Source organism: Urocampus carinirostris, chromosome 14, assembly GCF_059441175.1.
Source record: "Urocampus carinirostris isolate Australia breed hairy pipefish chromosome 14, RoL_Ucar_1.0, whole genome shotgun sequence".
Lineage (NCBI taxonomy): Eukaryota > Metazoa > Chordata > Actinopteri > Syngnathiformes > Syngnathidae > Urocampus > Urocampus carinirostris.
In genome coordinates, this window is record NC_142362.1 from 33,331,603 (window position 1) to 33,346,085 (window position 14,483).

At 38.1% G+C, this 14,483-nt stretch overlaps 1 protein-coding gene across 4 annotated transcripts in view; it reads right to left on the reverse strand.

The window, feature by feature from the left end:
* The window catches only part of LOC148353215 (disco-interacting protein 2 homolog A-like), a 178,434-nt gene that overhangs the window by 30,472 nt on the left and 133,479 nt on the right, over positions 1 to 14,483 (reverse strand). For all 4 annotated transcript variants that reach the window (XM_088352180.1, XM_088352178.1, XM_088352179.1 and 1 more), the window contains 6 exons: positions 13,245 to 13,338; positions 10,143 to 10,262; positions 9,889 to 10,003; positions 6,039 to 6,178; positions 5,330 to 5,466; positions 3,141 to 3,221 (listed from right to left, as the gene is read on the reverse strand). In XM_088352180.1, the coding sequence (XP_088208306.1) occupies positions 3,141 to 3,221; positions 5,330 to 5,466; positions 6,039 to 6,178; positions 9,889 to 10,003; positions 10,143 to 10,262; positions 13,245 to 13,338 (687 nt within the window). The remainder of the gene's footprint in view (positions 1 to 3,140; positions 3,222 to 5,329; positions 5,467 to 6,038; positions 6,179 to 9,888; positions 10,004 to 10,142; positions 10,263 to 13,244; positions 13,339 to 14,483) is intronic.

A 14,483-nucleotide genomic window follows, 5' to 3' on the forward strand; every position in this document is an offset into this window, starting at 1 on the left:
AATATAAGCACTGGCACAGTTTCTGAGCTCTTTGAACTCCTTCCCGGAGCAGTTGCGTCCTTTCCTACATACAATGGCTCGATTGACTCACTCATGAATGAGTTCAATACCACCCTGACTAGTGTGCTGGATTCAATAGCGCCCATAAAACTAAAATCACGTCCTAAAAGACGCACGCCTTGGTTTACTGATGAAACTAGAACCCTTAAACAAGAATGCAGGAAATTGGAAAGAAAATGGCGCGCTACCAAGCTTGAGGTTTTCCATCAAACCTGGTGTGAAAGCTTGTTAAAGTATAAAGCGGCCCTTGCCTCTGCAAAATCGGCCTACCTTTCGAAGGTGATTGCGTCTCAAAAGAACAACCCCAAAGCCCTTTTTGACACTGTAGCATCGCTTACAAGGCAACAGACTATGGCAGATAGTTCGACACACTCTGCTCAGGACTTAATGGTCTTCTTTACTAAGAAGATTCAATGCATACAGGAAGAAATTGCTAAAGAAATTATTAATACCACACATATTAAAGGACTGAAATTTACAGATGCACGACAGGGTGGCTGCCTTGGGAAAATGGCCGGTTTTAGTGAACTGTCACTTGATGATCTCAAACAGGTGGTAAATGCGGCCAAACCGACAACTTGCCAGTTCGACCCGCTCCCAGGTTCACTTATTAAAAGTCTTTTTGGCGTCCTTGGACCTTCAGTTCTAAATATTATAAACATATCACTCTCCTCAGGTGTAGTTCCAGCAGCTTTTAAGTCCGCCGTTATTAAACCCACACTGAAACGACCCAACCTTGATCCAGAAATATTAAGTAATTACAGACCTGTGTCAAACCTACCTTTCCTCTATAAAGTACTCGAAAAAGTAGTGGCACAGCAGCTGAATGCTTTCATATCCGAGAATAACCTTTTTGAATCCATGCAATCAGGATTCAGGGCTAACCACTCTACTGAGACAGTTCTGATCAAGGTAACAAATGATCTCCTAATGTCAATGGATTCTGGCGCTTCATCACTTTTGCTGCTGCTGGATCTTAGTGCTGCTTTTGACACAGTGCACCACAATATCCTACTAGAACGGTTGGAAAAATGGATTGGTCTCTCAGGAACCGTCCTCTCGTGGTTCAGATCCTACCTCTCAGATAGGACGCACTGTGTTAAATATGGTGAAATGACATCTGAGCCCTTTAATGTTACCTGCGGTGTTCCGCAGGGTTCAGTGCTTGGCCCCCTTCTTTTCAACATTTACATGCTTCCATTAGGTGACATTATTCGCAAGTACAATATCAGCTTCCACTGCTACGCAGACGACACTCAACTCTATCTTCCGTTGGAGGAATCTTCCACACTAAACTGTGGAAATTTGGAGGCCTGCCTCATTGAGATAAAAGAGTGGATGTCACTCAATTTCTTGCGTCTTAACTCTGAAAAGACCGAAATGTTAGTCATTGGTCCATCTAAATGCCGTGACTTATTCTCAAAAACTGCTGTGAACATTGACAAATGTCACATCACACAGAGTGACTCAGTTAAAAATTTAGGTGTCATATTTGACCCTGATCTAACCTTTGAGATGCATGTAAAGAAAATTACTAGAACCGCTTTCTTCCATCTTCGTAACATTGCCAAAATCCGTTCAATACTGTCTCAGTCTGATGCGGAAACTATAATTCATGCATTTGTTACCTCCCGTCTCGATTACTGTAATGCACTACTCTCCGGTCTCCCGAAGTCTAGAATCAAGTCTCTTCATCTAGTACAAAATGCCGCAGCGAGGCTTTTAACTAGGACAAAAAAGTACGATCACATAACACCGATTTTGGCTAACTTGCACTGGCTCCCAGTGAGCCAAAGATGTGACTTCAAGGTTCTCTTAGTATTGTACAAAATCATACATGGACTTGCTCCCTCTTATCTTTCAGATCTGATCTGCCCCTATGTCCCGGTGCGAAGCCTACGATCTGAGAGTGCCGGTCTTCTGGTGATCCCGAGAGCAAAGAAGTGTTCTGCTGGATCGAGAGCGTTCTCCATCCGGGCACCGGTGCTGTGGAATGCTCTTCCCCCTGTGATCCGATCTGCAACCTCAGTGGAAATGTTTAAATCTAAACTTAAAACTCACTTCTACTCCATTGCATATGAATAATAACCTACTCTTCTTGTCGGCTGAAAAATAGTCTGTGTAACATAGTGTACTAATCTGTGAAGCCCTTAGAGACTTATTGTGATTAAGGGCTATACAAATAAAAATGACTTGACTTGACTTGACATGACCTGAAACTACAATTCGTGGGAAACCGCTACGTTCAGGTCAGTAGTATTTTAACCATCACGGCGACAAGGTTAATACCCGATGCTTGTGTGTGTCTTTCCAGCCACTCATTAAATTGTTTTTTTACACTGAAAGGAGAAAGCCCTCTAATATTGTTGTGGTGGCCTTCCGTTTGCCTTGACAGCTAGCGTCTTAGGGGCATCATTTGCTTTGTGTGTCTAGGAGGTACAGCCTGGGGGCGCCCATGTACTTTTGTATAATGACAATAAAGACCATTCATTTAACCGCAATTTTGAGTTATGTGTTTTTCTTTTCAGATCTATAGTTGTTATTTTGTCACAGTCGTATACTCTCAGTTGGTAAGGATGCCATGTCAGGTAAGTTTGACCCTGGGGACTTTTATGAAGGGGCATCGCTACTTTGCAAAATTTTCACTTTTCAAGTAGAATTCTGGTACCCGTTAAACAAAATAACCGAGGGATTACTGTATTTCAGAAAAGCAAGTCTTTAGGTCATTTGTATCAAAAGGTATAATATTTTTAAAGTAGATGCAAAATGAAATTCTCTCCTGGGCCTATCGAGGGCAGTGTAAAGTTTGCCTAAAGCTGCATTCACTCAACTGTTAAAAATACCTAGTTATCACATTCAATGCCAAACATGAACATCTTTTTTTCCCAATTGTTTGTGAATAAATGTGTTTCTCTTGTCATTTTTAAAAAAAATTGGAATTGCCATTCTATTTCTCATTCGGCCTGCCTGAGAGCAGAAAGTCTGGATCTGGCCCCAGAGGCAAACTGAGTTGAAATTTCCCTGAGTTAGATGCAAAAAAAAACAATGTGGTCAAGAATTATTGCAAGAGGAAAACTTACTGGTCCCACAAAACCCAGCAGAGAGGTCCTGGTGAACAGCCGGTCGCTGACTGGGATTCCAGCTGACGTGACTGGCGTTGTCTGAAACAAAATATCGAAATAAGTAAATTGAGACACAGAAATTTAACATTGACAATGAAACTACGCTGATATTATAAAATATTTTTAATACATTTCCACAATGGAAAGCAATCACCTAAACAATACAACAAGTCCAGTTCAAAAAAATCTAGCAACATTTTCTTGTTTTACTTGCAAAGAACATTGCTCATTTTGCCCGATTTAAATGTCATCATTATATTTTCCAAATAATTTATTAGGACTTATTTTAAGATCTAAGTTAGGTAATGTTGGGATCTTTTATAAACATTTTAGCAAAAGAAGAAAAACAATACAGGTAAACATTTTACTTGGAAAGACGATTAATATATTTTTCTTACTGGGCTTTACTTATCACTTCTTTAATTAAAAAAACAACAACAAATCAATTCCAAAAGAAGTAATGATGAAATTGCATGAACATTTCCAAAATAACCATTTTTCATCAGACAATCCTTTTATAAGTATTGTCCTTTTTATTGTACTACGAAAAAAAGGTAAAATAAATGTAGTCAAACAATAAATCTGACAGTAAACATATTATCCAACCTGATCTAGACTCAAGTATTCTCATTTTTTTGACAAATCCAATATTTGTGCCCTTATTGAGACTTTTAAAGGTTAATCAGGTAGACAGGGTTGGGTAGGATTACTTTAACTTGATTACTTTCAATTACTTTTGGATTACTCCAATGCCAAATAGGCTAATACAAGACAAAAGAAACTAAATATGAATAAAATTACTAAATTTTGTGCAGGCTTGGGGAGTAACGGAATACATGGAACGGCAAAAATGATGTTGGCAAGCTGTTTGGATTTATTTTCATTTTGTTTCTGTCGCATTTTATGTTAGTTTTGCCAGAGATCAAAGAGATCAAAGCCAGGAGAGAAAGCTTACCACGTGTTGTGAGTCATAATTTTATTCATACTTAGTTTCTTTTTTCTTTTATTGGCATATTTGGTATTGGAGTAATCCAAAAGTAATTGAAAGTAATCAAGTTAAAGTATCCCTACCCAACCCTGCGGGTAGACAAAGGGTGATAGATAGTGTGTTCATAGGCAAAAAAATATCCTTTTTTGACATATAATATATGTAGAAACAATGCTATGTTATAAGAAAGTACTGACCTAGTTTTGATTTTTAACACATGATTAGATTCAATGCGACTAGATTATTTTTGATCGATATTGTCTGACTTGCCAAAATATTTAATGTCTCGTAGATTACTCACTTGAAGCTTAAATGTAAACAATTATTATTTTAAAAGAAGAAGCAATGCATTCATACACTTCTAAATCTGTAAACAAAAACAAAAAAAGGAATTTTTAAAAAGTGGCACTGAAGTTGTCCAAAATTTCTAGCAGACAGAGTTCATACACTTTTTACATGGCCAAATCAAGCACTTTTTAAGGACTTTCATTGCCAATTTTTATTTTTTTTCAGTTTTTTTTATTTCTCCAGTACCATTTTTAATCGTGTGTGCATTTATCAAGACATATGATTTTTAAATCTTGAGTAAATCACGATTATATTGTTTTTTTTAAAACAAGCCCCCCCCCCCAAGTAGGTGTTGGATAAAAATGACCATAATATACTAATTTGTAACTAACATTTGCAGTTGTTCCAATTTTCAGTTCTTCCCATTACTGTTTACTACTGGGAAACGCTACCTTTAATTTTTGCCCCGTTTGTTTTTGTCCTCTCGGGCACAAACATAGGGGGCCATGACGCATCTTAAAACAATGACATACAAACTTATGCCACCAGCAGTTATTCACAAGGGAAAGAGAAAGGCAATAGCAAAGTGAAGCCAAAAGAGAGCAGTGTCGGCAGTATTTTTAAGCAGATGTTTTGAGAAACACGGCAACCATTTTAAGCGTTTACAAGCACCTTACTCAAAATTAAAACACTTATCTATCCTTGAAAACACAATATCAAAATTCAAGCATTTTCTAGGATAACAAGCACCTGAACAAACCCTGAACAAATTTTTTTTAACCTATCTTACTTTACTTTGCAATTGTTCAGAGAATTTACGCTAACAAAGACATTTATGTTTTGATTCTGGGGCATAATTACAAACACTAACCTCAAATATAGTCTTGGTCATGCCCTGGAGACCGTAATAGGCCGCACCCGTGCATCTCGAGCTCACGCAGATTTCTCCCACCTCGTCTGTCTGACAGAGATATGGCGTCCCCTCTGCTCGCACCACACACACCAAAGCTACAAAACAGCATAAAATCGAACATCAGAACATTTGCTTTTTGTAATGTGTATAGCAGGAGTCGGGAACATATGGTGTAAGAAAAGTTATTTTATAATAATGTCACAAAATACTGCAAACAAGAAGGATATTGACATATATATTAGAGCGCAAATAGCATTGGACAAAGCTCCATCCACCCCTACCACTCACCCAATCAAATTGCTCTGGGTGCTTGTCTAGCGTTTTAGGGTGTTTACAGTTTGTCCTGTGGGTTTTCATGATGAATTGTTTCAACAGTAAACATACATTGTTTAATAAGCTTCCACATACTAGATTCCTTAGCAACATACCGCTAAAACAGGGTCTGTTGATGTGACACCCTGACTATAAACTGTCGTTATATACTGGGGATTTTGTAATCTTGTGTTACTTTGCTTCGCAAGTACAAAACTCAGCTTTGCACACACCATAATTAGACTAACAAAGATGTACCCATGTAAAGAGCCGTATATGGCTAGCAAACCATAGGTTCCCAACCGCTGGTGTATAGTGTAAAGAGGGATGGTATTTCATGCGATTAAGTACACACCTCCAGGCATGGCCTGTCCCACATCTTGCACGGTGAGGACAGAGAGTTTTTCTTCAGTGTCCACTCGGATCACGCTGTGACTCAGCCCAGCCATAGAAAGCACCGCCTTGCCCGGTGAAGGGACGACCATCTCTGGAGGCCTGTACAGGGTTCGACATCATTTTCATGACCAAATTCAAGCACTTGTTAAGAACTTTCATTGCCAATTTTCATTTTTTTTCAGTAACATTTAAAGAAAAAATGTGGTGTGGATAATTTTTTATATATATATATATATATATATATATATATATATATATCTCATCTCATCTCATCTCATCAGCCGTACCGCTTATCCTCATCAGGGTCGCGGGGGGGCTGGAGCCCATCCCAGCCATTTCCGGGCAGTGGGCAGGGGACACCCTGAACTGGTTGCCAGCCAATCGCAGGGCACACAGGGACAGACAACTCATTCGCTCATTCACACCTAGGGACAATTTGGACCGGCCAATTCACCTGAAATGCATGTTTTTGGAACGTGGGAGGAAACCGGAGTGCCCGGAGGAAACCCACGCAAGCACGGGGAGAACATACAAACTCCGCACAGGAAGTCTGGAGCTGGATTTGAACCCACGACAGGTTCCCATGACATGAACTGTGCCGCACAAGCGCTAACCACTGCGCCGCCGTGCTGCCCTATATATATATATATATATATATATATATATATATATATATATATATATATATACATACATATGTTATATATATATACATACATATATTATATATTGCATTGGCAAAGCGAAGCCACCAGAGACCAGTGTCAGCGTCATTTTTAGGCAGGATTATTGAGAAACAAAAATTACAAGCATTTACATGCATTTAATCCAGAATAATAAACCTTACAAACACAATGTGGTACCTATGTACGCACACCTGGACAGACTATGAAGAAGAAAAACATAAATAATTTGTGTAAACAAGTTTTATTTTTTTCTACAAATTGACAGCACAAACAATTGTTTCAGGATCTTTCCTTGTTCTTTTTTAGTGTTGCAGTGCAGGATTTCACACACTTTATTTTTTCTACATATTGCTTTACTCTGTAACAGAAACTGTTAATTTGCAACAAAGAAGTTGGGGTATCATTTCCCAATTTCTTCCTAGGCCCGTCCTGCTATCGGCGACCGTAACAATCTAGATTAGAGCGGAATGTGTCAAAGAAAAGAGTGAAAGCGCAATACAAAAGATAAAAAGGAGGAAAAGAAATAAAAATAGAAGTTAAAACGGTAAAATAATCCCAATTTTGACTCATTTTAATTTCATTAGAGGCTCCAAAGCAGAATGCATTATCACCGACAAAAGAACCCAAATAAATTCTTCAAAGCTTAGACACTTGGTGTTCCTAAAGGCCAATAATCAGTAGAGACTAATGATGATCAGTATCTAATGATATATTTGTTTTTGTTTTACACAGTTTATATTTGAGTTGAATTGTAATTACCGTATTTTCCGCACTATAAGGCGCACCTTCAATGAATGATATATTTTAAAACTTTTTCCATACATAAGGCGCACCGCATTATAAGGCTCTATAAGTGCATGCTGGTTTAAGATCAGGTAATTGTGCAATTTTGTAATTGTAATCCTGTGCAGTCCTTCGAGAAATTTTTGTGATTAAGGGCCATTAAAAAAAATGTGACTTGACTTGAATTGGCTACAGTAGAGGATGTAGTTACGTTATGCAACCATTAGATGGTGCCGCGCTAAAGGGAATGTCAACAAAACAGTCAGATAGGTCAGTCAAACTTTATTAATAGATAACAAACAAGCTTTCCACAACTCCATTCACTCCCAAAATGAATAAACAGCTGTTTTATTATTATCTCTGAGGTAAAGCATTTTTGTGACCCATCTTTAACATCTTTGAACAACAGCAAGGCATAACATTTTACTTTTCCTCCATTTAGTCAACACGCAAAAAAATGTCTAATACTGTTATGGTAAATTAAACGTTAGTGCAATCGCAATATAGTGACACTCGTAATGTGCAAAAACAATAACAAGTGCAAAACAATAACAATAAAACAATAACTGTAAAATGTAAAACGTAAACAGCTCATCCTCATGCTTCTTCCACTTCCACAACATCGATTCATTAATGTTAAACTCTCTCGCTGCTGCTCTATTTTCGTGTTCTACTGCGTGACTGATCGCCTTGAGATTAAACTCTGCGTTGTAAGCGTGTCTCTTAATAGGAGCCATTTCAGGGTCTTTATACAAACGCACAAATAAAAGAGAATCGTTGTTTAATATTTCCCAGTATGCACAGGGCACTTCTTCTATGCGAAAAATGGAGTCGGTGGCTGCTTCTCTTAGTTGCGAGACCTTGCAATTCAATATTGATCCATATTTAAGGCGCACCGGATTATAAGGCGCATAGTCAGCTTTTTAAAAAAAAAATCAGATTTTATGTGCGCCTTATAGTGCGGAAAATACGGTAGTTTAAAGATCTTTTATTACAAAATGTTTTGTGGCACTTAGGAGTTTATATTTTTATTTTGTTTTTCAGGAATTTTGTGTCGCTTGACTTTAAAGTTGCTTTGCATAAAAACTGTCCCAAAAAGGGTTAAATTAGAGAAAAGTTTACTGTTAGGTAAAAGTTATCTTGTTTTACTGAGTTAAAAAAAAGCTAGTATAATATAGTAGCACAATACATATCTTATATTTCATGCATAATGTTGGTAAAATATGATTGGTAAGATATCGGTTATAGCAAAAAAAAAAAAATTGAAAGAGCCGTTTGGAAGCCAAAAGAGGTCTTTGTAGTGAGCCGAGGTGACAAAGCCGGTTCTCTAAAATGAGCCAGAATTCCCATCTCTAACAAGTTGCACATTACAATAACACATCTGTCCACTTAAACATTTTCTCCATAATTTATACATTTTTCGACAATTTCAAATTGTTTATGTTGTATAACAATTTTGGTGTGGGGGATTTTTTTTTATATAAAGAGAAATAGTTTTTTGTACGATCAATGTCGTTTTGCACATTTCGGCTTTAACCCAGATCGTCTCGGTTACTGGTAGCAGATAATAGGTTGATAATATTGCGGCGATACACTAGCAAATATCATCCTCCATCAAGCATTCATTTTTCAAGCGTATTGTTTGCACCAATTGCTTTTATTCTACGCTTGCTGTGAGTAAATAGGGCAATTTTTTGGATTAAACTTCTGTCTCATTTAACACGCTTGTGGGTATGACTTGTTATCGGTGCCATTGCCTTTCATAACTAGTGTATTTATGATTTAATATTTTACAAGGGCACACGTTCATCATAGATCTAGCTTTTTAATTTTGCTCAAAAATGCACCAGATCAATGCGTTTGAATTCAAAATGTACAAAATTTGAATCCCGAGTCATGCCCCCGGAACCCACGAGACTGCCCACCCACTAGGGTCTCACCACTGTTGGAGTTTCTTATCTAAGGGTTTGGTACAGTCTTCTCCTCTTCTCATAGCAAGTTTGGAATCCGTTGAAGTATTTTTCTTCTTACCTGCATTTACTTGCATGAATAGTCAGTGCGTTGAATGAATTGTAATTATTTGTATTATCATTTATTTCGTTTTCATTTTATTTTAACCATCGTGTGTGTGCGTGTGTGTGTGAATTTGGTGTTCCAGGTTGTTGGGTGGGAATTTTATTGTCTTATTTTACACTGAATGTTTTATAAAGCACTTTGAATGGCAATTATTTAGCTGAAAAGTGCTTTACAATTATATTTTGATTTAATTAGTTAGGTACCCTGCTTCAAGAGCTGAAGTCACATCACCAAAACAAATAAGCTGCAGTTACATCATTTCACCTGCGGATGGCGACAGTCATAGCTTCTGAAGAGCTGGCACATGGGCAGATCACTTCAGGTCGCAGCCCACGTGCTTGAAAAACGTTGAGGAAGGCATCGCAGGAAGATATCGACCCTGCAGAGTGGCATCATTTGCAACACACATCAATTAGAACGGCACAAAACACATTGGATCAGCGCGGGCATGGAAATCATGATAACAAATGAGTGATTGTGTGCTGAGAGCTGTTCAATTGTTTTGCACGTGAACTCACATGGATTGGCTCCGTCGGCTACAATCAGCATTCGCAGCGAGCTCAGGCTGATGTCTCGTTGGTCTTTTTGGGCCAGTAAGGACCAATGCATGTCCCTAGATTTCACCACTGCCACCCGTGCTTGTTAGAGGACAAAATATCATATTAGCTACATGGCATGACATACATAACATTACGGTACAACAGTATGTTCCTAATCTGCTTGTTATTGTATTTGAGCATTTTGAAGTCCCCTTAACTCAGGATTCTGCAACCCAAAATTTTGAAAGAGCCACATTGGACTAAACAAACAAAAATGTCTGCCTCATAAGAGTCTTATAATATGGGCAACACATTCTGAGGGATTTCACAAATTTTTCAAGGTACCTATGTACGCACACCTGGACAGACTATGAAGAAGAAAAACAAATAATTTGTGTAAACAAGTTTTATTTTTTTCTACAAAATTGACAGCACAAACAATTGTTTCAAGATCTTTCCTTGTTCTTTTTTAGTGTTTTTTAGTGTTGCAGTGCAGGATTTCACACACTTTATTGGCGAAAGAGCCACATTGGACTAAACAAACAAAAATGTCTGCCTCATAAGAGTCTTATAATATGGGCAACACATTCTGAGGGTTTTCACAGATTTTTCAAGGCCAATTTCAAACAGATTTTAAGGACTATAAAGCCAATTTTCCATCCATTATCTGCACCGCTTATCCTCAGTAGGGTCGCGGGGGTGCTGGAGTCCATCCCAGCTATCTTCGGGCAGTGGGCAGGGGACACCCTGAACTGGTTGCCAGCCAGTTGCAGGGCACACAGGGACAACTCACTCGCTCATTCACACCTAGGGACAATTTTAATCGGCCAATTAACCTGACATGCATGTTTTTGGAATGCGGGAGGAAACCGGAGTGCCCGGAAGAAACCCACGCAAGCACGCAGAGAACAGGCAAACTCCACACAGGAAGGTTCGATCTCATGACCTTAGAACCGTGCTGCACAAACGCTAACCACTGCGTCGCCGTGCTGCCTCTAAAAGTGACAGTAATGCATAGCCTACATTTTCAGTTGCAGCTTTCTCATTAAAATTTGCTACTTGTAAACACTACCTGACTTTTTTTGCATGGTCCATAATAAATGTTAATAATTGACACGTAATCTTTGGACTAATACAGATTTTAAAGTGCCTGGTCAGGTGTAGCGTGCACCTGTCCTCTTGGGCGAGAACTATAGGGGGTGATGACGCTTCATAGGACAATGTGGTACAAACTAATGTCAGCTGCCGTTAATCACAAGAGAAAAAGACATGCAATGGCAAAGTAAAGCCACCACTGGGCAGTGTCAGGGTCATTTTTAAGCAGACTTTTTATTTTTATTTAGTTAATGTGTCGAGTCAGACTGCAGAGAAACATGGCAACAATTTCAAGTATTTACTAGCACTTTACCCCAAATTCAAAGACTTTTCAAACTTTGATATCACATTTACAAGGATTTCAAGCACCTTGCATGAACCCTGAATAAAGGCAACGCATGCTGTACGTATCTCTATCAATATAATAACCTACTGCAAAAATGACTACATTGGATACAAATACAAAATAAGCGGTAATGATTAAATATTTATTTTCCCTGCTGGGCATTTATGGGAGAATGATAACTACTCAGTTTTTGGATGCAATGAAGTTCAACGTCGATGTAATATGGATGAATTATCGCACGTTTCATTGCTTGGATAAAATAAAGAAATGTATTAAAGAAAGAAACATCTCGATGGAATAACGTACCCTTTCATGCATTGTGTTCTGCATTCTGATTGGCTAAACAGAGGACGATGCTTTCTATCGGCAACAAAGTTGAACCTCTCCATACGCTAAACCTGCTCAGGAACCTCATGCAGGTCTTTGGCGTTCCCTAGTGACTCCCTGTCACTTTTTCAAAACTGTTTGAAAATGAAAAGTGAATTGGTTTCTGTAGGACAGAACCGGAAGGTAAATGTATGTTTCCCATAACGGTCACGTGATAGCAGCAAGGTATCATGTAAAGTGAAGTGGATCGGGTCTTTAATTCATAAAGTTTTGCAATGAAACAACAAAAATTATAATTTGACCGTACAGAAGTTGTCTATAAAAACATGAACAAAGTACAGTACTTTTATTTGTTAGACAAATATTTAAACCTGTTGACTGGGTTTGTTCTTGAGTGATAAATATATAAATAAAGGTTTTTTTCTACTTACCATGATAACCGAGGTAATAATTTTCAATTTCTATATTTCTACACATTTCACAGCATTGGAAAGTGTTAAGAACAATTGCATCACGTTGGTATTTATACAGAAAAATATTAAAACGAAAAATTATACAGTAATCATCCGGTTATTGCGGTTAATAGGGGCAGCAGTAGAAACTTTTCTTTATTTATCTAATTATTGAATCATATATCTATCAATTAGGAACATTTTACAGGCTCAGGTATTTGTTCAACAATTCAAGGTACAGTAGTACTATATAAATGTTTTTATCCTAAACAAATAATGTATGTATAGTCAAATTATAATTTGAAAATAATCTTGTTTTTTTGGTGCACAATTTAAGATTAAGGGCCCGATACACTTTTGTTTACGTGATAAATTGCTGCCGTCATGTGGCCAAAATAGAAAACTGCATTTACCCTCCAGTTCCATTCCACAGAAATCAAACATTTTTGAAAAATCGCCAAGGAGCCACAAAGAAGCGCCAAAGACCTGCATGAGGCTCCTGAGCAGGTTTAGTGGGTGGAAAGGTCCAAGTTTGTTAGTAATAGAAAGCATCTTCCTCTTTGTGGCTAGTCAGAATACGGAACACAATGCACGATGAAAACCTGTGAAGCAGTGAATCAGAGCTAACTGAAGCGCTATGTAGCCAGGTGTCTCCGTATTGCTCTCCTTCATTATTAAAAGACATTCCCATTTGAAAAAGCCCCAGCGAGGCCACTAGGTAGCGCTAAAGAGCCACATGCAGCTCCTGAGGCTTGGTTTGCCAACCCCCACCTTAACTCAACTCTTTCTGATTGCCTTGAATGAACTAAAGCTGACGTCTAAAGCTGGCTCAGACGATACCAAAGGCAGTCAGTCCCTCACCTTTGTATGCGTGAACCTTCTGTATCCACGAGAGAGGGTTGACTTTCATTAGTGAGTAGGGAATGCTGATCACATGCATCCGATTCATAACGCTCTGCAATAGAAGGTAAGGAAGGAAATAAGTCAGCTTTACTTTATGTAAAATAGAACGAATGAGCAAATGTGTTAAGGAAGAGTGCTGGTGCCGGACAATTCTTGCCATTTTGACTCATTTTTAAAGGCAAATAGAAATGTTTCATTTTGTAGCTATATATAGCTATATAGGACATATCAAAAGAAAGCTTCAACCCTCACCTTTCAATAGAAAGAACATTTCTGGCTTTTACCTTTGTTGGGTAAACAAAAGTTGAACATTTTAAGTTTTCATGAAAATAGTTGTTTCCCCCCAAAAAACTTTTATTGCGAAAGAATGCATTTCAAGCAGAACTTTCACTTTGGTGCTTTTTCTTTTGCATTTGTGATGCCTGCAACATCTGAACAAGTATTCCACAAACACAACGGCACTTTGTTTGCAAAATATCGTTTCATTACGAGAACACTGAACAGATGCATGAACTATGCATTAACGATGCATTGACTTTGCAAGAATTTTTCATCGCCTGGTCACCATGGCGATCGATTTCTCTTGTCCAACTGCATTTCTGTCGTTGTGCATGAAACATCATTTGCTCTAACCAGATGATGACAATGGGATTTTGTTATCTTATTTTGAAAGGAATAAGCTCTGTTGAAGAGTTAACTGCCCATTACTATTTATACATATCTTCGCCACTATCACCACACTGCTTCAGTCCGCCTAAATGCTACATGGGGCGGCCCATACCCATTTGCCAAATACAGGAAGTTAGGCTTCCTCAATGTGTGGAAAAAGATCTGATCAAAGCCACTCCTGCCATCTAATAGTGATTACAATACGTCATCATCCCCAGAAACTTGATGCTTACTAATGAGCGGCACCAAACTTTTTATAGTAGTTTTGTTTAAATGCAACTAGAGAAATGTATTTCTATGCTTTAGCACTCAGGGACAATGCGTCTGAAAACGTATTTACATGTTATTGCATTTAGTGAGATAAGACATTTGAAAAAAACAAATTGGGTTAAAAAAGGATCCATTCCGTTGTTAGATTTATTTGGTCATTTTTTTAGGTTGCTTTGCAGTAAACAAACCCAATATTTTCTAGTGGTATAGGATAATAAAACCATTTTTTAAGAGGTAATTTCAAAGCAAAATGACCCA